This window comes from Diuraphis noxia, unplaced genomic scaffold (genome assembly GCF_037042655.1).
Source record: "Diuraphis noxia isolate RWA-SAM2 unplaced genomic scaffold, SU_Dnox_SAM2 contig0001, whole genome shotgun sequence".
In the NCBI taxonomy this organism is placed as follows: domain Eukaryota; kingdom Metazoa; phylum Arthropoda; class Insecta; order Hemiptera; family Aphididae; genus Diuraphis; species Diuraphis noxia.
The window spans coordinates 22,100,699-22,128,631 of record NW_028301711.1 but is presented as its reverse complement, the minus strand read 5'-3'; the positions used below and the strand labels follow the sequence as shown (position 1 = coordinate 22,128,631).

General features: G+C 32.3%; 1 protein-coding gene across 1 annotated transcript in view; it reads left to right on the top strand.

Annotated features, from left to right (window-relative positions):
• rst (irregular chiasm C-roughest) overlaps window positions 1–27,933 on the top strand; it is a 266,079-nt gene that overhangs the window by 158,431 nt on the left and 79,715 nt on the right. The window contains exon 5 of the mRNA XM_089215933.1: window positions 18,251–18,503. Coding sequence (XP_089072059.1) covers window positions 18,251–18,503 — 253 coding nt within the window. The remainder of the gene's footprint in view (window positions 1–18,250; window positions 18,504–27,933) is intronic.

Sequence of the window (27,933 nt, the reverse complement as noted above, 5' to 3'; positions counted from 1 at the left end):
CACTTCTAAATAAACGACTACAGATTAAAATCTAACAACAAGAACGAAAGGCCAATGATTTCATGGTCTTGTTGTTTCTACAGACGCTATTAATACGACAATGCAAAATTTCAAAATTCTACTTATGGAGTGTATTCAGTGAGTCAAGGTTATAATAATATAAATAAAGTTATTTTTAAAAGAATAATCACTTTTCAATTTTCATTGTTGTAAAAATTCAATTGTCTTCTCTCTTTCACAAAACAAAAATATTGGTTGAAACTATATCCCCGATTCAGTGTCATTTGTGACTTTGAGATGATAAATCCGATAATCTCATAATTTGTTACTATATTGAAATTTCTGATAACAAATAACTATACAATATACATCTACAGTATTCACCATGTGCCTATGTATATTGTCCATATTCTAATCCTTTTATAGGTCCGATGGGTAAATCAGAATCGATTATATCATTCTATTATGTGACTACGAGTCTAATATCACTATTTTACTATTATAATTTTTTTTTTTTTAACTAATACAATTTTCGTCTACGTGCAAATATTAAAAATCCCAAAAATTTAGACATTGTATATAAATCTTTGTTTATCTTAAATAATTTTTTTGATTGTGTTGCTTTTATATTCTAATAAATCCGAATCTAGATTATATTATTATGTATTTGTTACTCAACACTGTATAAATATTTTTTTTAAATTGATTATTCGTATCATCAACATTTTATAATAATATCTACTTAATAAGAAACAAAAATGTGTGAGGATCTTTCGAGATGACTAGAACGAAGTTTAATCTATTATAACTGTATTTATCGTATTTATCACGAATAATGTGGGCACTTGTAATGTATTTTCATAATCTTTCAAAAATAATCAAACCTAAACTATACCGTGGTAAATGCGTGAAAATAATATATTCACGCCAGTTGTAAAAACTTTGTTTTAATAAAAGATACAAACACTAGGTGTGTAGGTATTTTTGTAAATAATGAAGCTTATGAAGAAGACGAAACTGGTGAATTCAGTTCCTCCGAATCAGTTCATCATGATCCGCACGATAATATTATTATCCCCCGCATGTTTCTATTAATCATCAAAAAAACAGTATTGATAGTTTTTTGTTTTTCACAAGACAAATTAAAACAGCTTTTCCGTGCAATTTGACGATTGTCAACTTTACTGTCACTGATTAAATATACAGTACCGCATTAAGTACCTAATAAATGTGTGTATTATATGTATATAATATTTAATCTATATATAATATTTAACCTTAACCTAACCTAACTTAACCTGGATATCCTCATGGCCATCCATGGCCACCACAAGTGGGGGGGGGGAGGGCAGAAGAACCCATTGTACTGGGCTCTGAGTTCATATTTCACAATATATTAGAAAAATGTTTAAAAATGAATTGTTATTTAACAGTGGCCCGTAGAACTGTGGCCATCGGTGATGTGAATGTGTGATGCGATACGTCACCTGAAAATGGTCACCTGTTTGTCCGCTGACTATACACGATTTCATACATTACTGCACCTGCTGCGATGCAAGTCGGTCTATACATAATAATTAGTAGGCCTGGAAAGGTCAATCAGCCAGTCTTCTTCGAGGGCGAGCGTAATCGACTTAAATAAACGCTGCCACGGCGACATGCAGTACCCAATTATTTCGATTCCGTCTTCGAAGTGGTACAATTTATAAGTCGTGTAGGTTATATCTTTATATATACTTTATCCACGCATCTATTCGAATGTGCACGATATTGTGACGTACCGATCTGTTCGTTTAATTATACATATTGAGCGGAAAACGAAGGTCGTAGTCGTCGTCGTCACTAAACAACGAATCTTGAATTATTAACCGAGTCGTATGGCGTGAAACATGGCCCGCAATATTGTGACAGCTAGAAATTCGCGAAACACTCCTGCGATAGGTCATAGGTATATTATTTATGGTTAATAATGTTTTGGATAGGTATACGGACGACGACGACTGACTGACTGACTAATGGATGAATAAATTATTATGTTGTAAACCACTAAGTGCGTTACTTATAATAATTATGATATTATAAAATAATTGCAGTTGTGTAGTATACATGCAATAAAGCAGAATATAGCGCGGGTGTTCGGATTTTCAAACTGTCTCGATTTTCGTTGATTGGAAGTGGCACTGGACTCAGTGCTTTTGTGTGTTCCGGTCTAATATTAGCTATATCATACATATGTCATATTATTTTTGTACTATATGTGATGAAAGTCAAATTGTCAAACGGAGGAATGATTGCAACCCTCCCCCCCCCCACGGTTTATAAAATCATTTCATCGCCACTACGTATCGCTATCTCGAAGTCTCTGTACGTCGTATTTTTTTCAAGTCTCTATCATTCATTATTGGACTTATGTGTTAAGTTATTTCGGTATATCGAATTTTCAACATGACGAATTTTTCTACAAGTCGAAGCCATTATCTGGTACCCACCGCCTGTTACGATTCACTAGATCGAATTTTTGGATATTGATTCTACACTGAGTACGTCAAAAAGTTTGACCGATGCAGACATTTTTAAGACATCTAATATTCTCAATGTTACTACAAACAGATTTTGCTAATGAAACAATCGACGGGAAAGAAATTGCTGTTGTTGAACCTTTCATACGCGGTGCTCAAGATAAAAATTATATTCATGAACTTCGAGGATACGTTCAACAACAGTCAGCTAGGAGTTTCTGACAACATTTTTTTTGCACTTATTATTTTAAATATAGTTTAATTTATAAAAAAATACTTATAATACTGAACAAAAATGACGGACTTAATACTTTCATAAAAAACAATGTATTATACTCACCCAAATGTCGACGGCGTTTACTAGTTGGGTCCGAAATACCCTTATTTAACCTAGTTAGGTCCCGGTGTTTTTCAGGTACCACATATTAGTTGGGTCCTGGATTTTTTCGGGTGTTACACTAGTTGGGTCCATGCAAAAAAAAAATATTTTCCTTCTCATTTTTACAGACTTAGGACTGTCAGTGATCTATAAATTAGAACACAGGTATGATTAAAAATATTTTTTTACAATAATGCAAAAAATGTTAAAAAGTTAATATTAGTATAGATATAAAAAATATAAAACGTTAAAAAATATTATAATATTCATATTTAATTAATTAATTCTAATAAGTTAGAACACATGTATGATAAATATTATTTATACAATGATGCAAAAAAATTTTAAAATGTTAATATTAGTAGGTATAATATATAAAACGTTAAAAAATATTATAATATTCATATGGTTGGTAAAAATTTAAACGAAAGGGCTTTTACGAATTCAAAACGATTTATTTTACCCAATATTTTTTCGATCATTTTTTCTTCAATACAATTTTCTTTTAATAATATAATTTTCCTTTTGTTCTGCCCACTTCTAATTTTTATGGAATTATCGATTTGTACAGTTTTCAAGACTTCGATAAATTGATATAGGTTAGGCTTTGCTGAATACAATTATGAATTGAAATGAGCGTGGAAAGACTCACAGGCATTTGTCGTTCTCATTGTTGATGATTTGAAGTCTGCCCAAATATTAGGGGGAAAAATTGCTTCTGAGTCAACATAATTATTTAATATATAATTCGTAAATTCTTGTATTCGTTGATCATTTGGTTGAATAGACATTAGATCTTCTATAAAACAATCCGCAACTTCCTTAGGCTTTAAGAATGGTAATTCAAAAAAATATTTCAAGTATTTACCTTGTTCAGAATCTTGTTTATATTAATTACTGAGTCCTAAAGTTTGTATTTTTCTCCACCAGCTTTGTGCAATGTGAAACCGACAGCCCTTAATAGTAATTTCTGGCCATGTTGAAAGAGCGCCTAAATGAATTGCGTTCTCGAAATCTGCATGTATGAATTCTGGTTTAAAAATTAAATTAATCTTAATACATTCGTCGACTAATAATTGAAAAGTTTGTGTATATGTTTGAGTGCTTTTATCTTTGAGTAAGCAAAAAATTAAAGGAATGTAAAGGTTGTTATGCATTGTGTGGATTGTAAACATTTGAGTAAACATCTTTGGAACACTTTTGAATGTTCCATCTACATAAATAATATTTTTCGAGCATAACAATTTTAAGTTTTCTACTGTAGAGAATATTGTGATATTACTAACTTTATCATTAGGTAACTAATAAAAAATGTTCGTCTCTATTCGTTGTTAGTTTTAAATCATTTAGAACATTATGAACATCGTCAATAGTTTTTGGAATTTTTGGTTGTATAGCTTTTCTAGCATTATAAATATTTTTTCGAATTAAATTACAATCATTATGAGTTAAATTGAGATCATCATTTTTTAATTCACGATGCAATATTTTAGAAGGCCTTTCGCAAATATCTTCTAAGCCTTTTCTTTTGGCACTATTACTAATCGCCTGTCTAAGTAATATACTTTCTTCAGTACATGCGTGATTATGCGATAATGTCTCGTCATTACATTATTTTTACATTTAAAAAAACACTTACAAGATTTTTGTACGCAACGTCATCGTTCAACATCGTTTGATAGAGTCTTGTGAAAATCTAATGAAAATTTAAATCCGTCAGGTGTAACGTACACGCGTTTTCCTTTTTCACTAAACATTATTTTAAAATTTCCAATTTCAGACAGAAAGTAGGTACAAGTGTACAGCTGGATTGGAATGTCAAGTTATACTGACATTGTATAACATTTAACAATTTTTACAATCGGACCCAATTAGTATGTTATCGTTTTTATAATCGGACCCAATTAGTATGTTATCATTTTTATAGACGGACCCAATTAGTTGTTTACCTTTATCATAAATGTTATCTTGGACCCAACTCGGATACGTCCAATGTCGAATACTAATAATATGTTTATTATTTATAAATACACATTTTTCCCAATCATTATACATTTTTATTTCAAATTTTATTTATGTTTTAAATTCCCTCTGTAACTCGAAGTTTCGATGTGTCAATTTTTTTTTTTTTCCATTGCGACAACTTTCACCGTTGGTACTATTTAATATATTATACGTCGATGTACTGATCTCTTTGCAAGACGTATATTATATGGGTATTCAGCTCTAGATCACAAAACTCTTGTTGGTATGCCGTTTTTAGTTTTAATCGTTTTAGGATCGTCATCGGGTCCCACTGAATGCACTGTTCAGGCGCTAGATGTCCATTTGATATTGTTAACGATGTGTTCTTTCACCGAGTTCATTACATCATGACGTCATGTCTCTGCAAGTTCATATAGGTAGGAAGAGTCCTGATTATTGTCCTGCGATTCACAGCATTTTTTTATATCCACGTCTCTTATTATTATTATATTATTATCTTGTGGTTTCGGAATAAAGGTTTTCCGCTTTGATTGTCTTGGAGGAATGAGGAGTTTTGCAAAGCACAGTAACATCGTGTGATATGGGGCATATCCGATACGAATAGTTTCTTTCGTTTTCCGAATAGCCTACACACATTTGTGTTGTCAAATGCTCATATCTACAGGGTGGTGATAAGAGGATGATACATATTGTGTATAATATTCAAACGAAAAAAGCTGCAAATGTGTTTTTGAAGTGGTCGTTTTTAAAATCGACAGGCCTCGGTCTGTATTTTTTTGTCGACAACAACTAGGGCATTGGTATGAGATTTTTTGTTTAGGTATTATTTACATTTTTTTTTTTTTTTTTTAATTAAATTAAATTATACGATTTTGTTGCATTGTTGTTTTTTTTTTTTGTATTAAAATAAAATTAAGTTTCTCATGTGTCTAGTGGATTTGGTCCTTATCGTATATTGTATACCTATAGTTAATATAGTATGTTTGTGAGTACACGACGCAAAACTCGAGGTTTTTAATCGCTGCCACGTTCGGACGCAAACTATTGCGACGGTGTCCGATGTGGCGTGGGCAGGGCGTGATTTATGTGTCGGGGAGTTTAAAACCTTTGTATACAAAACCTTCTCCTCCCGCCACCATCCCTACCATACCGCCCACTCACCCAATCCGCGCACAAATTATGTTCCCTTTTTCGTTTTATTTTCACCATTGCAGCAGACGGCTGCGATATTATTACACTATACTGCACACGTACAACATGCATCAACATGTCTGTCTGAGAGCCTATAGCGCTGTTGCGTGATTGGTGAAGGGGATGGGGGGAGGGGGGTGGACGGTAGTATAAAACGGTGCAGTACTGCACCACTCACAGGTTGTGTGTACAAAAATAATAATAATAATAACAAGTGTAGGTACGACCGTAATATTATAGACTGTAATAATATAATGAAATAAAACGCAACGATCGCATATATAGTATAGGTAGACTTTGTAATTTAACACGAGTCGGAAAAGAATGAAAATGTGAAGAAAAACTGTCTTGAGTGTAGAGGCGGCGGTGGCGGGTGTGACGTCTGTCATCGCACACTTGGCCGTGGGAATCGCCCGTCCGCTCACCCGTTCCAGACACCGACTACAAACGCAGACCATTACCGGACAATAATAATAATAATAATAATATCAACAACAACAGACCCTCTGACGCCTTTGCCGACGTCAAGAAAAACATTTCTCCGCCGTCGTTGTTTTGTAGTCGAAAACGCGTATTTATTTATATATATACTCACGCGCGGGTGTGTCTATGTGTTTATAAATCGTTTAAACAGTACATGGCACCCCCAACAGAGACACAAGCGACAAGCTTCGTAAACAACCGCGAGTAGGCACAATTTAATATTAATAATAATATTTCATCACGCCGTAGATTCTGAAAACTAATTTGAAATGGTCTTTAAATCGTTAAAAGTTTATATTACGAGAGATCGGCTTGCTCAGATTTTTTCAATCTTTTCACATTATTCATATTAAATGTAGATAGTTAGTACCAAAAAGTCGGTTGCGGACAGTTTTCGCTTTGATTCGTCCAATTCACTTTGGCGTGACTTATAAATATATGAAAATGGAGATAAAATAGAAAACGCGTGAGAAAGTCGAACTCGAGCAGAGTTCACGACCGATTTTCAAATAATCTGCGCTGTCGTCAGCTGTATATTATATTGTGTCGTTGGATCGGTCACCGTACAAATTAATTAGACCACATAATATGAACTCTTGCAATATACCTCGTTTACCGTTGTCAGGGACAGCAAACCACTGCGACATTTTTTAAATCTCCCACCCTTTATACGTATATAAAATACATCTACAAATTGACACGCAAAGTCCGTGATATTGTTATTATATAATCACGATGATACAAGATCGATTTTTATAACTCAAATATACAATAGCGGTTGTGGTTTTATTATTATCATTTGATTGTTTTGCAGTGAGTTTAACCAGAACAAAATTTAATTTAATATTATTATACACATAATATTAATTTAGGTGTCGTTATAATAACGTTTAAACGGTATGTTATTATTATTGTGCGTTTTGCGGTTGCTAAACCATCAAACCCGATCGTACCGCGGTAGCGGTATAGGTGACTGGATGTGAGGGTTCTGCAGCGACGTAGGATCATCGTGACTAAACGTTTACCGCAAATTTCATATTTTAATAGAATTATATCGATCGTTGTACTGTTTTTGTACTTGCCGCGCCAAAATTATGACCGCAGACACAGTGTCATAATAGTACTTACCAGTTATATACGATAATATTTTATGCCTATATATTATACTCAACTCAGTTGGTCATTTGTCCCAATATACGCACCTACTTGAAGAAATTTGTCATTGATGCATATACCAAAGTGAGGAGTGTATCCTGAATATTATTGTGGTAGGCAAGTACATAATACAGTGAAACCTCTCTATAACGGAATCGCATGGGACCAAACATTTTTCCGTTATAAATAGGATTCCGTTTAATAGAGGGTCCGTTATAGAGAGGTTTTACTGTATAGGTATACATACCTATATAGTGATCCATTTGACGTGTTTAACGTGTTCTTTATTCGATTATTATATTTAACGAATTTATACCTATATTTTTTACAAATTTTTCCGCTATCTTTTTTTTTTTTTTTTTTTGATATGCGTACCTATAATTAATCCTTTATTCCTTATATCAAAGTGTATTTTCTTTGAATACCAACTTCAAAGTACAAAAATCAAATTTTGGACTAGTATAGTTTTTGAGTTGAAACTTGAAAGTATTTAAAGTGGTTTAAGCGAGCAGAGTGATGTGACGGTACTTAACAGGTTTACACCTCTCAAAATGTTGGTCCACTATAATATATATACGTATACTAGGTAAGACCTGATTATGAGAAATAAATATTTTCAAGAACATTGGTGTTTTTTTTTTTTTTTAATATAGAGTATAGTACGTTAGACGGATCACCCCGTATTAGGTATACATTATTATACCTAATATAATGTGCTATTATATATTTATTCAAATTAATCGATAAAATAATAATCGAAAGAAAATTCGCAACTGCTTGCGTATCGGCTCGCACGTATAATACGTTTTGTGCACCCTGACCATAATAATTATTAAATAACGCGATATTATAAAATAATGTTACACACTCACACACAGTGGATAATATGCATAGCGATACACAGTCGTAAATTATTATATTCACGCCCGGCAAATGATCGATTTGTGTCACGACTCGATTGTAAATCGTATACACAAATTAAATATCTCTCATGATAAACACATTATTATATCTACCTACGCAAGGTCGTGTATACGACCCATTGCAACTGAATCACGACGTAGATGATAACATAATATTATAATATATTTTATACGACGCGGAATCTTTAAACCGTGCGCACAACTATCAAAAACCAATTCTGTGTGTGCACGTAAGTGCAGTGGCGAGCGTCGAATATTATATTTTTCAAGGCGGTAGATGGAGATTTTAATTGACGGCCGCGGAGAGCTATACAATGCGAAAAGTTTCATTTTATTATGACCTGTAATGGTATTATTACTATCGTTTTTTATATGGCTATTATCATTATGTTTATTATTATCGTCCTGCAAATTCGAGTATGATATTTTAAATTATTTCACAGGATAATATAGGTATACTGTATAATACAAGACGTATACAGGCCCGCAGCCAGACTAAATTTTCAGGTGGGGCAAACCAAATTTTGGGGGACATTATAATATACAAAACAAAACAACATTAATTTCTAATTATTCTTAATATTTTTAGAGGGGGGAAAGATTGTGTTTAGGGACAAGGGCGTATTTGAGTTGAGACCATGGGGGGGGGGGGGCGAAACTAATTTTTCTTCTATACAACTAAAAATTAATTTACAGTCGATTACCTATAGCTTTGTAATTTGTTCCTGTTAATCATTCGCGTTTCGCGTAAATAAATTATTTAGAAAAAAATACGAGCTATGGGGGGGCGAATTGCCCCCTTCGCCCCCCCCCAAATACGCCCTTGTTTAGGGAGAACGATGCCCCTTCCTTCCCCTCGTAGCTACATGCTTGATAATAATATATTATAAATGTAGGTACCTATCCGCTGCATAAAATAATGTTCTCTGTGACCCTGTCCCATATAGGAACAATATTAGGGAAATTTTTCTGGAAGGATGCGGGTGAGAATGGTATCGAGTAGTAAAAACCCTGAAACACTTAATGTTTTAAACTAAATTGTGATTAAAAAAAAAAACTGGGGGTGAGCTACGGATAAAATCACAGATAAAAAAATGCACGTTACAATTATTATTATGACAGTGGTTTTTGTTTTTAAACAATTCAAACAGTTATGCGATATAATAACAGACTATTATTTATATATTGAAAACCGCAACTTACCGCGATACACTTGATCAACTTTCAACAGGTCCCTGTATAATATTTTCGGCCCGGGATTGAAATAATTATTTCCATTCGTGTCGGGCCCCTCGAAAATCTTGGCTCTGGTACCATGGGTCCATCTGAACCCCCCTACCCCCATGTGGGGGCCCTGACTTCAATAACTGCAGATCACCGGCATAAATACAGTATTTACCTGCAATTTCATTCTTCCTATCCGTCGAATTTGTATAGTGGTGTGGCGATGGCTATACGAAGTTGAAATTCTTTACTTTGTAATACAACTGTAATAATCGACGACGATGTCAACTTTCGGGAAAATGTGACCATTTGCCGGGTTAAACATATTATGCCTATTAATAATATTGACGTCGAATAAGTTGTGTATAATGTATATATATATATATATATTGTAGAGAACGGATGTTCCGGTAACATCGTTAGCGTTTGGTAACATTTTTCTACTTTCCGCACCACTACTATCTTTTATCTTCAACCCATGCCAACAGAACGGATACAACACAACACATGTGTAATATAATATTAAATATTTATATAAGAATAATTATGATGATAACGACGAGTTATTTCAGCGTGCGTACGTCATTTCGATCGTTTATACACGTGTATACGACTTGTTGCACGTGTTACATTTTATAATATTATAATGTTGTTATTATTATTTTGACACTTGTTGCCGTCTTGTGTTTACACATAATATTATTCAACATTACACGCCTTGTGGCATTATATCCCTACTTGAATGTTGTATAAATATCGTGATGGAGCTCGATATGTAACGTGGAAAATTCGAAAAATACGAATTATTATATTCATAATAAAAGTCACCTTAGCGAGACAAATTATATTATTTTTAAACTTGAATTTCCATACAATTTTCATTTTGTGATTCAGCTAATGTTATTGAAAATCGTATTATTCATTACTGTGTGTCACCGTGCCGATTTCATCGCTAGCAGTTAGTGTGTGTATACGTATTATTTATTTTTTTTTTTTAAGTAAATCGTTTTAATAAACAATTATGATTATAATGTGTCCACGTCTCTGACCCGTACCGATTTCCAGCTATTTAATAATATTCAACTCGTGACCGAAACGTTAACTATTTAGTTATGGGCACTATATACCAATAATATAGTTACCTAGTCGCAGTAATATGATTTATGATAGGTAGACATAATACGAGGTATAACGCGTTATCACGTATACCTATTACCTGTATAGTAGTATTTATGGCGTCCGATATTGAAAACTGTTTAAAATCGTTATTTTAACGTGTTGGGCACGACGCACGATCAACAAACGAGTCAGTTATCCGATTTTTGCTCGCAAGTCGCTCCCATCATTTTCATATAAATCCTGACCCGTCCGCGTAACGAGTTTCAGTGCGATATTAATTATTACTGATACACCTTACCACGTGCCTTTAATATTTAAATGAAATATAACGGCTGATATGGTACGTAGTTGAACACTAAAATAATATATTATAATATATTATTTATGAAAAACATGATACTCATTCTCTCGTGGCGATCATCCATACAATGTGTATCGTGTTATTAAAACAACAAATTTAAAAACACGCTCGTACCGCCCACCATCGCCAACTGTACCTACCCATCAACTTCCTACTCGGCTATACCTAATATTATTATAATATTGTGTAGATATATGTATGTTATATTATACAACTGCAGCACGTAATCGAGACTCGTCGTCGACTATCCGGGAGTCGGAACAATCGTCGTCGTCTTCGTCGTAATACTGCAGCAGCGATACAGTATATTATTTTAATATCACCGTTGGTACGTGAATAATATACGTCTCGATGGACGAGTGACGACGATAGAGTGTGTTATTATACATATTATGACATTACCGCGGAGACTTTAACATGATATTATATACGAAGGTTCTACAATGACTATGTGCGTGTACCTAACTATTATGTGTATATGATGCCCTGCACATGTCCATCACGTACTCGCGACGAAAACAATGACGGTGGTTGATATTAATGTAACTTGTCGGACTCCCCCACCCCCACCATAATATGTATGATGTTCCCGTATACCGCCGTCGGGACGCTGCGAAACACAATAATGGAATAAAAATATAATAATACATCACGACTGTTGGCTACCTCTTGCAACAGTAGGTTTATGTATATGTATATGTTTATTAGGTATATCGTCGCGTGTAACATTGTTAATAATTTATTACGTAAAACAATAGTAATTGTTATCGTGCCGCGCGCATCATATCGGCCTGAATAAGAGGAAACGTGTAATACTATTTTGTATGTGATGGACTGCGGGGTGCAGAGGAAAATTTAATACATGACGTCTATAGGTATGTAATGTGCTCGTAATAATATGGATAGCCAACGAATGCCTCTACGTATCATATATGTATAGAGATTGCAGTCGATCGATTGAAAAATAAAAATAAAACAGTTGTTTACTACAATGATTTCGGTGGTATATACTATATATATATATATATATATATTTATATATTATCGTTAAAGACGAGATGAGTTGAAATCCCTCAGGTGTAAACGAAAAAATTGAAAATATATTCAAATCTAAAAGGGCGATGGCATAGGTGGTAGCTATATGTGTAGACCTGCACAAAAGATATATATCTGATCCATATAATGCCATGTTAACTAATAACAGCCATCTGGAAATAGAGATGTCAAAGCAGACCCCCCCCCTCTCCCCCAAGACCTTTAGATTGGACCAATATAGATTTGGAAAGCTTTGAGAAAAAAATCTATAGGATTCTGCAAACGACCGAGGACGATGGAAGCACCAAAACACTTCCGTGGCTTATTTTATAAAGTTTTTTTAAAAAAAAATTAATAAATAATAATAGGTATACTAAAAGAAAGTTCCGGAATGAACTCCGGGTCCCTTCTGTACTTTTTATGCGTTACTTTGCAGGTCAGTTTTTCTTTCGAAATAGGCAGAAATCTTAGAGGAAGGTGAGAGGATTAGGGGATGGGTTCTTAACCCTGAAAAATTCCGTCAATGCCTCCCTTCCTAAAATACAACAGTAATTGTGAATTTGCAACAGTGATTTAGGTTCATTAAAAAATAGTAGCCTCCCATCTCCAATATTTTAAACGGATTTCCGCCTATGTCAGAATGCGTGAACAATGTTTCATATGCATTCTAATATTGTCAATGCGTGTACATTTCGTATTAGATTTGAAATAATATCACGTGACGTTCTTGGTTTCTTGCATTTAGCTACTTTGCACGAGAACAATATTGCTAATAAACGTACTTGTGCCTGAAAAATGAGTGGGGACTGCAGTCGGTTTTACACAATTTTTTGGATTTTGTTTAAAAAATCGATTTAATCGGTCGTGTCCGTTTCTCCGTTCAAAACTGTAGCTGCACGCAAACACACACGCGTATCATGATGGTCGGGCTATCGAAAACGAGAGGGGAAAAAATGCGTGGAAAAAACGAGCGGAGGCCGGAAAAAATACGATGCTCCCCGCAGACTGTCATAAATAAATAATTTTTTTCGAAATTATAACCATATATATTATAATAGAGCCGTGTCTGGGTCGCCGATCGTCGTCGTCGTAAGCGGTTTACCAAACACATCATCACGCATTATGTTATTATTATTATACTAATATAATAATATTATACACCATATAATATATTCGAACAGTTTGTGTGTAGCTGTATAAATGTATATTAGCCACCGTTAAGAGAATGATGCGCGCGCATAATATCATCTCATTAAAAACGTCGTGTGTTGCTCACGAGAAAAAAAATCATCACCATCTCCCGTCGTCGTATACACAGTCCGGAATCCCGACCGCCTGGCAGACAGACGTCGTCTGCAGTAGAGTATCCTTGCCGCATATGTATAATATTATATAGTATTATTATTATGTTTTATAATTTTTTTTCGTTTTTTTTTTTTCGTCGTCGTCGTCGACGCGTATTTTATAACATAATTATGTTATATGTACATAATATATTTACCCACCCCGGGAACGTCGAGTAGCCGCGGCTCTGAGCACACACATGTATGTATAGTGGCGGAGAAACGGATTTCTCCGCTTCCCATATGACACGTCCACATTACGCGTATATTATTATTATTATTATTATTATTACAAGTACAACTACAGCGCGCTTGTCGTAATAATATGTTTAATAATAATATTACACTTATTAATGACACTGTTTAACGGAGTACCCACCACCCTCCCCCCTCCACAGCCACCGCGGCGCCGACGACCATTACACGGGTTATTGTTTCTTTTCAGTTTTTCCCCCTCGTTATTCCTTCCCACCCCTCACTCGATCCACGCCAGCCGTTTCCCAATTTGGGTTTCTTTTTCCGTTCTCACAACACGCCGGCTACGGCACAGGGGACGCCTAGACAGACGACGAATGCGCGTGTGAATCCACATTGAGGACGGGACGATGACGATGAAAAAACAAAAAAAAAATAACAACACCATACCGCGATTACGCTGTATACGTATATAATAATATTGGTTCACTGCTACTGAAGATAGGACCAGATCTATTATTGTTGTTATACCTACACTTACATATTATATTATATACATACAGGGTGATTTTTTGATGATGCTCGTCCCCATTTTTCTCTTTATAACAGAAGGTACCTACATTTGTCTGGATTCTGATTTTTAGAATTTTCGAGTTAATCTGCTGAAGACCATTATGTTTTCAAAATCCAGATATTTTTTGTAGGTAGGTACTATACTTAATAAAAGAGTGCCCTGTGACAATACAAACTTCTATATTTTTCAAATGAGAACTCTTATGTTTTTTACTTCTAAATATTTAGCGGATGATTTTCTTCAATGTTTTGATAAATCTATTATATAAGTCAGGTACCTGAGTTGTTAAAATTGTTTTACTAAAAATAACAATATTTAAAATATGATTTTACAAAAATAAAAACTCTTTGTAATATTAAATACAGTGTTTATTATATACTTTAATCAGTTTTTACAAATTATTCATATTGGTAGATCGTATAATCATTATAGTACTAACGTTTTAAAATCGTCTAAGCATTTTACTCATAGACATATTATTATTTTTAGTTACAACCTATGTACAAAGTTATAATATAATTGAATAAAAACTACTCTTTCAAATTTTTATTTGGACTCATCAAAATTCTCAACAAAAAAATATCTGGTATATAACTGCACATTGAAAAATAGAAGTCTACAGTATTATCATGGAATCGTGTTTAAGTAGTACGAAATATCTCAAATGTTTGAAAATATGGTCATCAAATGTACCTACTCAAATTGTCCAAAAATCAGGATTCGAGTACCTATAAATATAATATAATCGAGTATGGATAGAGTATGCTTAAAAAATCACCCTGTATACCTACATAATATAATATATTGCTTCAGGCTATATGTGCATATACTATATATACGGTCGGAATCGAAAAAAATACTAATTTCCCAATATACAATAATGTAACCTATATATATATATATAATATTATAATCTATCGTCCGTGTGATCGAGTGGCATATTTTAATATTATTATTATTATTGTATGGGTGTAAGGTCTCTGTACGCTGGTTGTGATGTGCCGCGGCGAGGAGAGGATCTAATTATTATTCCCGATCGTTCGTTTTGTGCGAGACGTTATTATAAAAATCGAACTCTTATTAGAGCTGATATTGGTAAAGGTATACGAAATAAGTTCACCTCATCTGCCGTTATATATATGTTATACCTGCATAATATAATATAGTACACACAGCATCTAAACCCGAATATTATAATATCGTATAATATACGATTTTATATCGTAATATTACACGCATAGTGGGTACACGTCATATTATTAGAATACCGAAGGTTTTATTTAATTTTTTTGATTTATAATTCCGCGCCATTACGCTAATAATTACGGAGCGGCGATATCACAGGAAGTATTATACACATATACAATTTAAGTGATATCTGACCTGGACCAAGTAGATGCATAAGTATGAGATACAGCTACTCGCAATATTATTTCTGATACATTTTTTATCGACTAGCAAAGAGCTTTTTTTTTATCACTTTCCGTTTTAGTGCGTTCAATCAATATATTACGTCGGACATCGGTAGATATAGTTAATATTATAATACTATGTAAATGCTATAAGTTGAACGTTATGTTATTATTTTTATTATTATAAGAGGTAATTTCTTTTAACAGTAAACATCATTAATTGCCTTGGAAAGTATTACGTACTTAACGTTTTTAGAAATTTTTATTTTTTTTCCAAGTATTTTTTATTATTATTTTTATCGGTATTTATTTTTAAGTTTTTTTTTTACATTTTAGATAATAGCATCGTGAATTCTTAATTTCGAATTTCGAAGCAGAACATTATACTGACTATTTTGTGTTGCATTTATTTACACCATTTATATTTTACATTAATTCATTTTATACGTAAAAATCGAATTCTCTAACCTGTATAGTTAACTTAAGTAGTTAACTACTTAAAATTTCCAACCAGTGTTAACTACTTACTATGAAGTTTATTGTTATCAGCTCATAATAACTTATGAATATTTAATTATTACATAATTTTAAAACGTAAAGACGAATACATCTTGTGATTTGTCGAGATAGCTTCAAACTAGCAGTTGTTATTGCATATTTTCATCAGGTAGTTTGTCTGTTAATTTCGAGACTATCAGTTTCAATTTGGCATCGGCATTGTGGTTGACCAGCTGTTGAAAACTGTACTACGATGTTTAAAAAATATATATATATATAACATATAAAATTAAATCCAATTTTAACTTTTACAAAAAAAAAGAGCCAAAATATTTCGGCTCTAATCGATTAATCTGTACAGTGCACGTTGTCGCGTGATGTTTTGAAAGGTGGATATAACAAAATATTAATTTTAAAGTTCGCCACCGATGTCGACAGGCGAAAAACAGCTGCGTTAAGCTCTTATATTTTATACGAAACATCATAATATTATATTTTTGAAAAGCGCAAATTTGATCGCGAAAAAACTGTGTTTTCATTGTACTCGGGCCTTTGAAGCCATCTTTGTTTGGGCACCATGAGGGTGGTGCAAGGGAGGGCCGAGGGGTGCACTTGAACCCCACTTGCTTGACAAAAATTTAAAAAAATTAATTAAATTAAAAAAACTGAATGGTATTGAAACTATTTTATTTTGCAGAACTACCTATCTACATTATTTCTATTATTTATTACTATAGGATAATATTACTTCACAGATAATTGTCTATATATTATATTATTTATAGTATGTATTATAGTACTTATTTTTTAAATAACAATTGTAAGCGCCTAGGTTTTTTCCAAATTCTTCAATTGAATTTTTAATGAATTTGGTATCCTCTTCTGGTCTCTTTCTATGTATACTCATCATACACAATCCGGACAATCGGTTATCACCCATAGTGGCTCTGTTCCATGCCTTGACTCGCCTTAAAGTACTGAATGAACGTTCAATACTTGGCGTCGGCTACAGCTGGATAAAAATCTTTTGACATTTCGATCAAATCTAAGTATTCAATAGAATCTAATGGTTTTTTTTTTATCATTTTCCACATTTCATACCATGTTGTGGCTTCAGTTACAAAATTTGATGACAAAATATTTCCATACAGTTTTATAATATCATTTGATATGCAAATAAACTGTTATTTACTCATTTTTTTCATAGCATAGGGATGAAGATCCATTAGAGAAAATGATTGATTGTGATTTCAAGATATGACTGAATCTAGATGAGGAACGAAAATTGGATACTCTGAAAAATTCTGAAAAAATTTTGATGTATTTAAATTAATATTCAAGCAGATTTTAAGTTATATTAATTTGTGTACCTACTAAGAATAATACGTCTTGGCAATGGGTTAAGTATGGTTAGATGATTTGAAAATATTATTAATTACTATAGATTTATCATTATCTATAATTTGTTAAAATGGTCCAAGTATATAAATACTTCATTCATTATTATATTTATGTAAAATCAGTTTTTAAAGATTATCGTATCATTAGTATCATAACCTTTTAATAATAAATTCAGAAAATACTCATTATAATTTTGATTGAGATCCGTCCAAGTCCTCAAAACAAAAAAATCGTCCATTTGATAATTTTCAGCAAAAAAAGAGGTTTTATTAAAATTAATAAAGAAATACTTAAAAATTCAGCCTGTATATATAACGATGTTCTGATCAATATAGTTAATAATAGTTTTAATTTTTTAACCTATACCTACATACAATATTTTGCAATAATACACGTGTTATTATTTTATCGTTTTCATGTTTAACGTCGGGACGTCTTTTATCGTTTCACAGATATCGCTGGTCATTGCCGGGCCCGCGAGGAAGCTGGTCGAAGGGTCGGACGTGCAGTTCCTGTGCCTGACGAAAGCCAACCCGCCGGAAGTGAACTACCGGTGGTTCGTCAACGATCAGTTCGCGCTGAGCGAAGTCACGTCCGAACTGTGGCTGTTTAACATATCTAGGAGACTGCACAATTCGTTGGTCAGGTGCGAGGCGCAAAATTCTGTGGAGAAAACAGAGGAATCCAAAGCATTGAGCATATTATGTGAGTATTACACCTTTATGGTATTATAATATGGGTACATATTATATGTCAAGTATAGTGAAACCTCTCATAACGGACACCACCCAATTAAGGACGTTTTTATATTATATTTGGATTCGCCAAATTTTCAATGTAATTTTATTTAGGTCAGCTTGTAGCCTAAACCAAAAATTTATTGAATGAAAGCTATTTCAAGTATTCATTTGTTTGATGATAACGAAATAAAATCGTAATTAAACAAGGTCAGACTGATGAACTCTGATTGAGTCACGGTGCTCTGGACTAAAAAATATATAAATAAAAAAATATGCTCATTTATTAAATTTCAATTCTATAATATGTATAATGAAATGGTATATACAATTTAATTTATTCAAACATGAAATAAAAATAATAAGGGCAGGTAATTGCTTGAAAATAATAAAGCTAACTGCTTATACATCTAGCTTCATGTTCCTGCACAAACTGATTTTAAAAATAAGCATAAAATACTTATTAGTTATATATAGTTTTCCCTGTTTCGATCAACACATGGTATATAAAATGTATATATGTAGGTACCTTCAGAGAAATTCTGTATTTACAACAAACATTATTTCAACATTTAAATTTTTTAATATACAATATATACGTATACATTTCTCATGATATTTTATTTACATTAGGTTATTACTAAAACGTTTACATTTTTTAATGTTTACTGGATGGACCAATATTGATTTTTAACTTATAAACGGAAATTATAAATTATTGTTTACTTGTTTGAGTTCTATATAACTTTCTAACAATTTCAACGTTCGAATTTCATGAATGTTTAAAATTGTTATAATAGTATTAGAGTGACATAATATTATGGTCAAATGGACAAAATCAAAACTTCAAACACAGCTGCATGTCAATTAATTTAAACAAAACACAACACCCGTTCAGTATTTGATTTTCAAATATATACCGTGTGTTCATCAATTTAGGGAACACTGAATTTCTCGGCCGGATTATGTAGGAATAAATTGAATTTTTTTAAATAAATAATTATAAATGGTTTTATGCATTTTATAATGAATTGAAAAAATTTATTATTTATTAAAATTTGAATGGCTCTCATTCAGTCATTTTTGGTTTAAGAGCCATGGTTAAATGGTCAAAACGACTTAAAAAAGTTCATTCTATCCGAATTTGGTATCAAAAATACCGGTTGCTATTAAAAAAATAAAATAAGTTTGATTGCGCATGCGCGTATCGAGAGGGTTAAAATTTTGAAATTTATCTGAAAATGTGTATTTATATACCATCACTAGCTTGTAAAAAAAAATTCGATTTATTCCAACATAATCCGACCGAGAAATTTAGTGTTCCCTAAATTGGTGAACACTGCACGGTAGGTATATCATGTTTATACGTCATATTATACGCTACGAAATTTTTAGGAAAAATGAATAATCGTCACGAACACGCGTATTCACAATGTAATAATAATTACATTAAAATATTATGTTTTTGAGTGTGTGTATGTTATTTGAATTTTATTATCAAAAACAGATAATACAATTATTTCATTATTATAATTTATAATTTAACTACTGCGGTTCATGGCTGCAGTTCGAGAACACCCGATTTCTGTATTGCTATACTATTTCTATTTCTATACTATTTTTTTTTCTCGTGCTCTTTGTTTCCCGTACGTAGTACATTATTACACAAGCAATAAAATCTAAATGTCACGTAACAGAGGAAGACCGCTGTGATGTATATATTATACTACACGTACGGATGTAACACATGTACTCACGTGCAATGCGTTCCGAAACGATGACGACGTTTACACGTGTTCCACACAGCAGCAGTGACTTCTGTTTGTAGGTACCAGCTATACAGCTGCACACTCGGTACGTTTAGTTATTCGAATAGGATTCGTGTTCGTCCATGGTGAAAAAAAAAAAAAAAAACTTATCAATAATTGCACGTTACGTTTTTCGTGCGGATTTCGTGAACGAAGTTTTGAGCTACTCGACTTTTATCAGTACTGCAGCATTTATAATTAGGTATTATTAGTATAGGATTTCTGTGATCCGTAAAATAAAACTGAAATATTCCATACAACCTCTAATAAAAATCCACTCAAATATAGGTGCAAAAATTTAATTCAAAAATAAATTAAAGTATACTATTGTTATGTGCAAATCCGGATTTTGATGTAAGATAAAATTATTAGTTACAAGAATAAAAAAAATTTAGTTTATATATGTACAAAATTAACTTAATGTAGGAAAAAGAAAATTAATATTGTCATATATTATACGCATATATTATAGACGCAATATTTTATTGTCTCCGTTTTACTACCTATAGTTAATGAGTATTGACAGTGCATCAGTGCATAATAATAATAGAGCAACACATATACAGTCAGCAAATAATAATTCATGTTTATAAAATTAACATTATTTTTTTTATTTTTTTTTTTACTAAACAAATTATCAGCGGTATCTGAGGCCATTGGACGTAACAATACATTTTACACTATTCATAATTATTCACATAATATTTTTATAAAAATTGTTATAATTCAATGTTTTGGATGAATCGATGTATTTCAAGTAAAAATGTTATTTAAATCTGAGGCGTTTTTGTCACAGAAATATTACAATATATTATCGTCTAGTATAAAGTGCATAATAAACTATAATATATTTGTATATATACCAAAGTATATTATATCATACTACTGCATCCCGTTGTATGTCCGCGTATATACATACTCAGAGCTTAAACAGATGCGCATGCCGTGTGGAAATCATATTATGTATAATGTGCATTGCGTGAAACCGATATTATGCATTCAAAGTTCGACCACATACGTGTTCTATGGTTTATACCTAATTCATAATATTTTGTTGCCATTATACATACACCGAGGTTGTTATTGTTGTATACACGTAGATATTGCAGGTTTGCGTGTTTTTCTCGCTATATATACTAAGCTTCTTTCTGTAAAGTGAAAAATACCGGAAAAAATTAAATCTGAAGAATATTCTTTTGGACTTTAACAATTTAGAATTTGAGAAGATTATAATACACTACTACGCATAATCTTTTAACAAAAAAATCCTATTCATAATGCATAATGATTTCCGGCGCAGCAAGATTGACAAAATATTAGGTATATCATTTGTTTGTACAATTTGCATAAAGATGTCTTATTAAATATTTGTATATACCTGTTTCAATTAATATTTTTTATATCGTATTGAATAAATAATTTATTAATTGCACGTTACTTCATAGTTTTTAGAGAATTTAGGTATTTTATATTTTACAAATCGTAGTCTATTAATCTCAATGGACCTGAAAGTATTTATAACATTATAGATAGTAATATATTATACTTAAATTATGATCATATCGAAATGTGGGTTCTGGTACACATAAAAATTTAAAATAAAATAAAGTTTAGATACAGTTTAAGTACGAATGTTCTATTTATAATTTAAAAAAAAAAATTACATGTATATAAACATTATAAATTGATTCAATAACAATATATTCTGTATTTTTTTTTAAAATCAAAACTGGATTTTTTTCGGGTTTATATAACAAATAACCATTCTCAAATATAAATATATATATTAGCCATAGAAGTAAAATATGTGATTCGTCTGTATTTTATTCAATATGACTGTGAATTAACTAGTTAAAACGTTAATTGTATTATAACTTCTTAACTTATAATTAGGTATAGTTGCTTTTGGGGTTCTGTTAATTTAACTTAACTAACATTTAACGTGAAATTTTATGAAGTTAAGTATATTTTGTGTTCAATTTTATTTTATTTTAATATATTTCAATCGATTTTTATTTTTGGTCAAAGAATATTTAGGGGATAAATAACGTTTGCTGTGAATTACTTGACTATTCTTAGAAATGAAAAACTTCAATGAAGCAGTTGCAGTTTATAGGAATACAAAATAAACATTACATTTTAGGTTTGAGTTAGTAAAAAAAAAATAAAGTAAGCCTAGCTGGTGTCAACCATTTTTTCTTTATAAAAAGTTAAAGAAAATAACGTTTTAACTTAATGAAGTTAATCAAAAATTAAATTAACTTTTAAGTTCTTCAACAAAATTATAAAAAAAAAAATAATAATAAAAGATGTATTATTTAAATGACATATGATAAAAATTCTTTAATATTTGGAAATACGCCATTATTAATAAGCCCTGCAAAGGTACAACAGACTTCGCGGCGTGAGTTAGACGATTTTATTGTTTTAATTTTCTTCAGAAAAGAGTTTTGCCTACGAATCGAGCTCGCCATCGCAAAACCGCTCAACGTAAACCCACATAATATGTACATATTAATGTTTACATACATTTTGCCATTGTTCCGCTCAGCTTTGGTATTCCGACACCGTCGTTGCAAGTCGCCTCTCTGCACATCTGTCACACGTCATCGTTATATACATACTACTACGTGGTATATGACGTGTAAGTAGGTATAACAATATACTCGTGATTAGAGGGAAACGGCTGAAAATGTTCGTTAGTTACTGTGTAATTAACAATTAACATCAATAACATCATATGTAGGTGCACCTACACAGCGAGATTTTCTTTTCGGCTATTGCTCGCAATGCTCGCGGTATATACCAGCAGCAGTATTGTTAGGGGTGGTTGTTTCGTTTGGGCGAAGGTAATAATGATTTTGACCAAAAGATGAATAACCCGTTTGTATATATAATAGATAACACTACTATGATAATATATCATTTATACCGTTATAAAGCGTGGCGAGTGAAATTATTTTTAGTTGCGTATATGATAAAAACCTGCAGTATAAACTTTGACGTGAACACGCGTTTTTGCATAAAAATATGGTTATAACTACTGATGTTGACTGTTTATTATTACAACATTACTATACCAATATATCATTTAAAATAATAACAGTACATTATGACGTTTTTTATGTGAATTTTTCAATTGACAATGTACATCATCGCCTGCAGTGACATAATTAAGAATTTGGTTAGGAGATGGAGGGGTAGGATTATACATTTTTAGCAAAATGTGTAAGCCTGATACTATAACCTACACCGCCAAATATAAAATGTTGGCAGTAAAATAAAAGTTTTTTTGGGGGGGGGATCTATCCACCCTACTCATCCCTCCTGAATTACGCTCTTGATCATCATGCACTATTTACTTCAATGGAATTAGTAATTACATTACATAAATCATATAATTTACACATCTATAAACCTACTAATCACTTGTTTCTCCAAACAGAACACATTTTTGGTGGATTCGACCAAACGGTCCGCGTCCGTTTACAACCTGACCCAAGCACAGTGTTTCGGCATACGCATCAAAACATGGAGGCTGTACAAATAGTAAAATTCCATATTTCTGCGATAAGAGACCCCTCCTCATATCAGCTGGTATATCGCGTAAAATGCATAATGATTACCTACGGTAGATTTTTCGGGCGCCCGAGAATTGGGCCACATTTTAACTACCGGTTTCGTATAAAATATTTGTTTACATTTTACTTACCGGAGATTGGGCCACAAATTAAATCTATATTTTTAAAATGTACCCGGAGATTGGCCCATAAAAGCATAGCACGCTATATTAATACGAATATATAATGTTTATTAACTAATTATTATTGTTTAAACATATTATAAAAATATTTTTCGTCAAATAATTAATATTTTTTTAAATACTTACATACAGATTAACTAATTTAATATACAATAATAGGTCCATAAAATTAGTCAAATATGAAATAATTTTTATAAAGAATGCCAATACTCATTTTACAAATATAAGGACCATAAAGTTTGTCAAAAAATAAATAATATGAAAATAATATTTTTTAATAGGTATATAAAAATATAATACAAAGGCTCTCTGGCCCACGCGTTACACACACAAAACGCATTTACGCAGAATCAGTTTTTCTATATTTTTAAGTAATCGTAGAGTAAAATCACTCATTACAAAAAAGATAGATAATAATATTTTTGAGGGAATGACACATCGATTTTATATTTCATTGTTATTTGACTTTCAAAATTAAACAAAATAATGTTGTAAATTCATAGAATAAATGATTCTGCGCAAATGTGTTTTGTCTATGTTGTGCGTGGATCAGAGATAGAAAAATAGTGCGCTGACATCCTCTTAAATATTATTTTTTTCTATTTTTATTATTATTAGACTTCGACAACTGAGGTAATTAGCCTGGGGGAACTGTAGGGGAAGGTATTGTAGGTTTTAAGCACGTGGGTATTTTTGGCAGAATTTTGAATGGGCACCCGTAGGTTTCTGCCATGCCCGGTTGGGGGGCGGCGGCCTCTCTCTCCAGACACCGCGAAATGCCCAAAGAGCGATGCCGCCCGTGACCGAGGTTCGAACCGGCGACTGCGTGCATGGCAACAGACGCCTTATTAGTCCGCTCGAGCACTCCACCCCCAAATATTATTTTATTACAATTTAAAATGTAATAGTGGCACAATCACCGGGTCTTCCTATTATAAATATAACATTTTAGTGGCCCAATTACCGGGCCTACCCGTAATGAATATAAAATTTTAGTGGCCCAATTACCGTATGCCTTTGAAAAAAAAGGTGAATTGTGGCCCAATTCCCGGGCGCCCGATTTTTCGAGACGCGACGATGAGTTTTAGTATCGTTACTTTTTATTCCTTACAGTTGTATACATATTATTATAGTACACGTCGACGTGACTACGAAGCGATGACAATTTTTTCAAGTCCCCCGCTCAAACGTCTCCTCGGAAAAGACCCATCGTATAATAATAATAATAATAATAATAATAATATATATTCATGAAACCGTGACATTTCCCAGTCACCATCACAGTACAATTACCGGACATGCTGCCATAACAATAATATTGAGACGATATCAAGCATTATAATATTATACATTATTAATAGGTTTTTGTTTTATCGACACGGCAGACTAAGACAATATTATACAGAGTGATTCAGCGAAACCATTATGCTTGCTCTTCTCTTTTATAATCCATTTATTTTAATTCTGATTTTAAAGAAATCTTCAATATGCTTAAGTACTATTATGTTGTTTTCAAACAACAACGTTCGTATGCCATTACACTGTTTGGTAAAAATATTTATATTTTTTCAAATTCAATTGAAAACGTTGTTAATCTAAATTGGAATTTTAATGCGAAATTTCCGAGCAACTACTTACTTGTACGTATAGACCTACTAAGGAAAATAGCTCGGCTTACGGCTTTACACAGAATGTATAATATATAAATCAATAAACGATGGCAGCAGAGGACTAGAATTGTTCACACTTAGCCTCTTGTATGTAATGTCGGTTAATGGGGGGAAAAAAACATTTAAAAATTAAACACATTATTATTTAATGTATATATACGCAGTAGTGGGTACTTATTACACTTCGCTAATTTTTACAAATTAATACATTTTAATGGATAAGTTTTAATTAATAATTGAAGTCTTCATATCTATATAATAATCATATAAGATTTTATCCTTATATAGTGGGTAGATATTTATAAACAAATAATTGTAATAGTTACCTAATTGAAATCTATACTCGTACGAATATCAATTTAGTTCTGGAACACGTTGAGCGAGACATATTTTAATCTGCATAGAACATATCGCATAATATAGACAATATAGTCATCATTACTTTGGATGGCATATTTTTTCTGAGGCGGTTTTGATGTAGTAATTTCGATGCCCAATCGAGAATGCAGGTCGAACAGTCTCGTTGTGCTGTGATCCGACCCACGTTGTGTGGTGTTAAAAAATTTGATAAGTGGTGGACAACATTTCATGGGTGCAAAATTTAGAACGTTGCGGTTCATCTTCGATTCGGAATCGTTTTCGTCGACAGAAACTATATACGGAAGTCGAATTTTTTCAAAATTTGGCGACACCGTGGCCGTCATAGACGTGCGTCTATATATATATAATGTATATATTCACTGTACACATAAGGTATTATTATGTATACGCTTACGAGGATATACGTCTCACGTGTGTAAATGTGTAACATAATATTATATAGACTTGGTCGTCGTATTAATTGCACTTATACCGTTCCGTGTGATCCAATTAAGCTCGACAAACGACCGACCGAAACTTGCAGTCGTGTGGTACAGTTACACAAATTCTTTATAAAGTTGACACTTGCGGTTTTTGAAGTAATAACAATAATAATTTTATTAGCCTAGCTTGTATCAACGCGTCTGTACCTATATAATATGTAGTTTATGACATTAAAATAAATATTATTCATCATAATAGGTACTGTGGTTGAAATTTTTTTTTTAAATTAAAAGCAGAATATTATTTTCAAATCTTGAAGAACGAAGTAAAATGACAAGGGATGATACTCGTACACGTTGTGATCAGCTTCTCAGCTTGTCTAAAAAAAAAAAAAAAAAAATTGTTACAAATATTTGATATAATGAAACGAATTTAACGCACAGTATGAACCATATAAGAAAGTTCTAGGATTTTTAACGGGTTACGAAGTGCACGGGTTCAGCTAGTAATATTATAATATTAAAAGATACTACAATTTATATACCCAGCTATAGCGCTGTAACACGTACCTACACGAAGTTGTCCCTTCCTCCGACTTAATGTCAACAAATTCAAAATCATTGTTCACGTTTGATCATTTCCGCCTAACGAATTGTAAAGTAAACTTCAATACTGTAGATTTATTGTATTTTTTTTCTATCTGCTTGCAATCTCTTACATTTATTTTTTTTTGCACGAAGTTGGGGGGGGGGGGCGGGCTGACTTCACGTACATCGCAGTAACATAAATAAGCATCTGCAAACTGACTGGCGTACACGTGATTTTTGAATGGCGATGTCGTGGATGATGATGCTTCAATTTTTGAAATGATAACCCCCTCCTCTCTTTTGCTGTAAACTATTTTTAACGGATGGTTTTTTTTTTTTTTTTGAAAATCTTGACTTATCTAGTTAAAAATTCGAATGAGTAGTTTCTTAGTTATTAAAACATTTGCAGTTCCTACTTAGAAAAATAATTTTACAAAAATATAAAAATAGATGTAATATTGGAACTAGTATTTATTGTATTTGGTGTATCATTTTTACAATTTATTAATGTCGATAGATTAATATGACAAATGAGTGACTACAATTTTCAAATCACTTGTAGGTACGAATTTTGAAATGTCAGATTTTTGAATTGCAGCGATATAGTTGTGGATGATGATTCTCCTCACCCAAGGCATCATGCTAACATAAAAAATCCATCAGTTTCAGAAATGCTAATCAATGCATAATGTAGTATTGTAGCATACTTGTTGAATTTTACTTTTTGAAATTTTTCCAAGCATTGGTATTTGCACTAGTGCAGTCA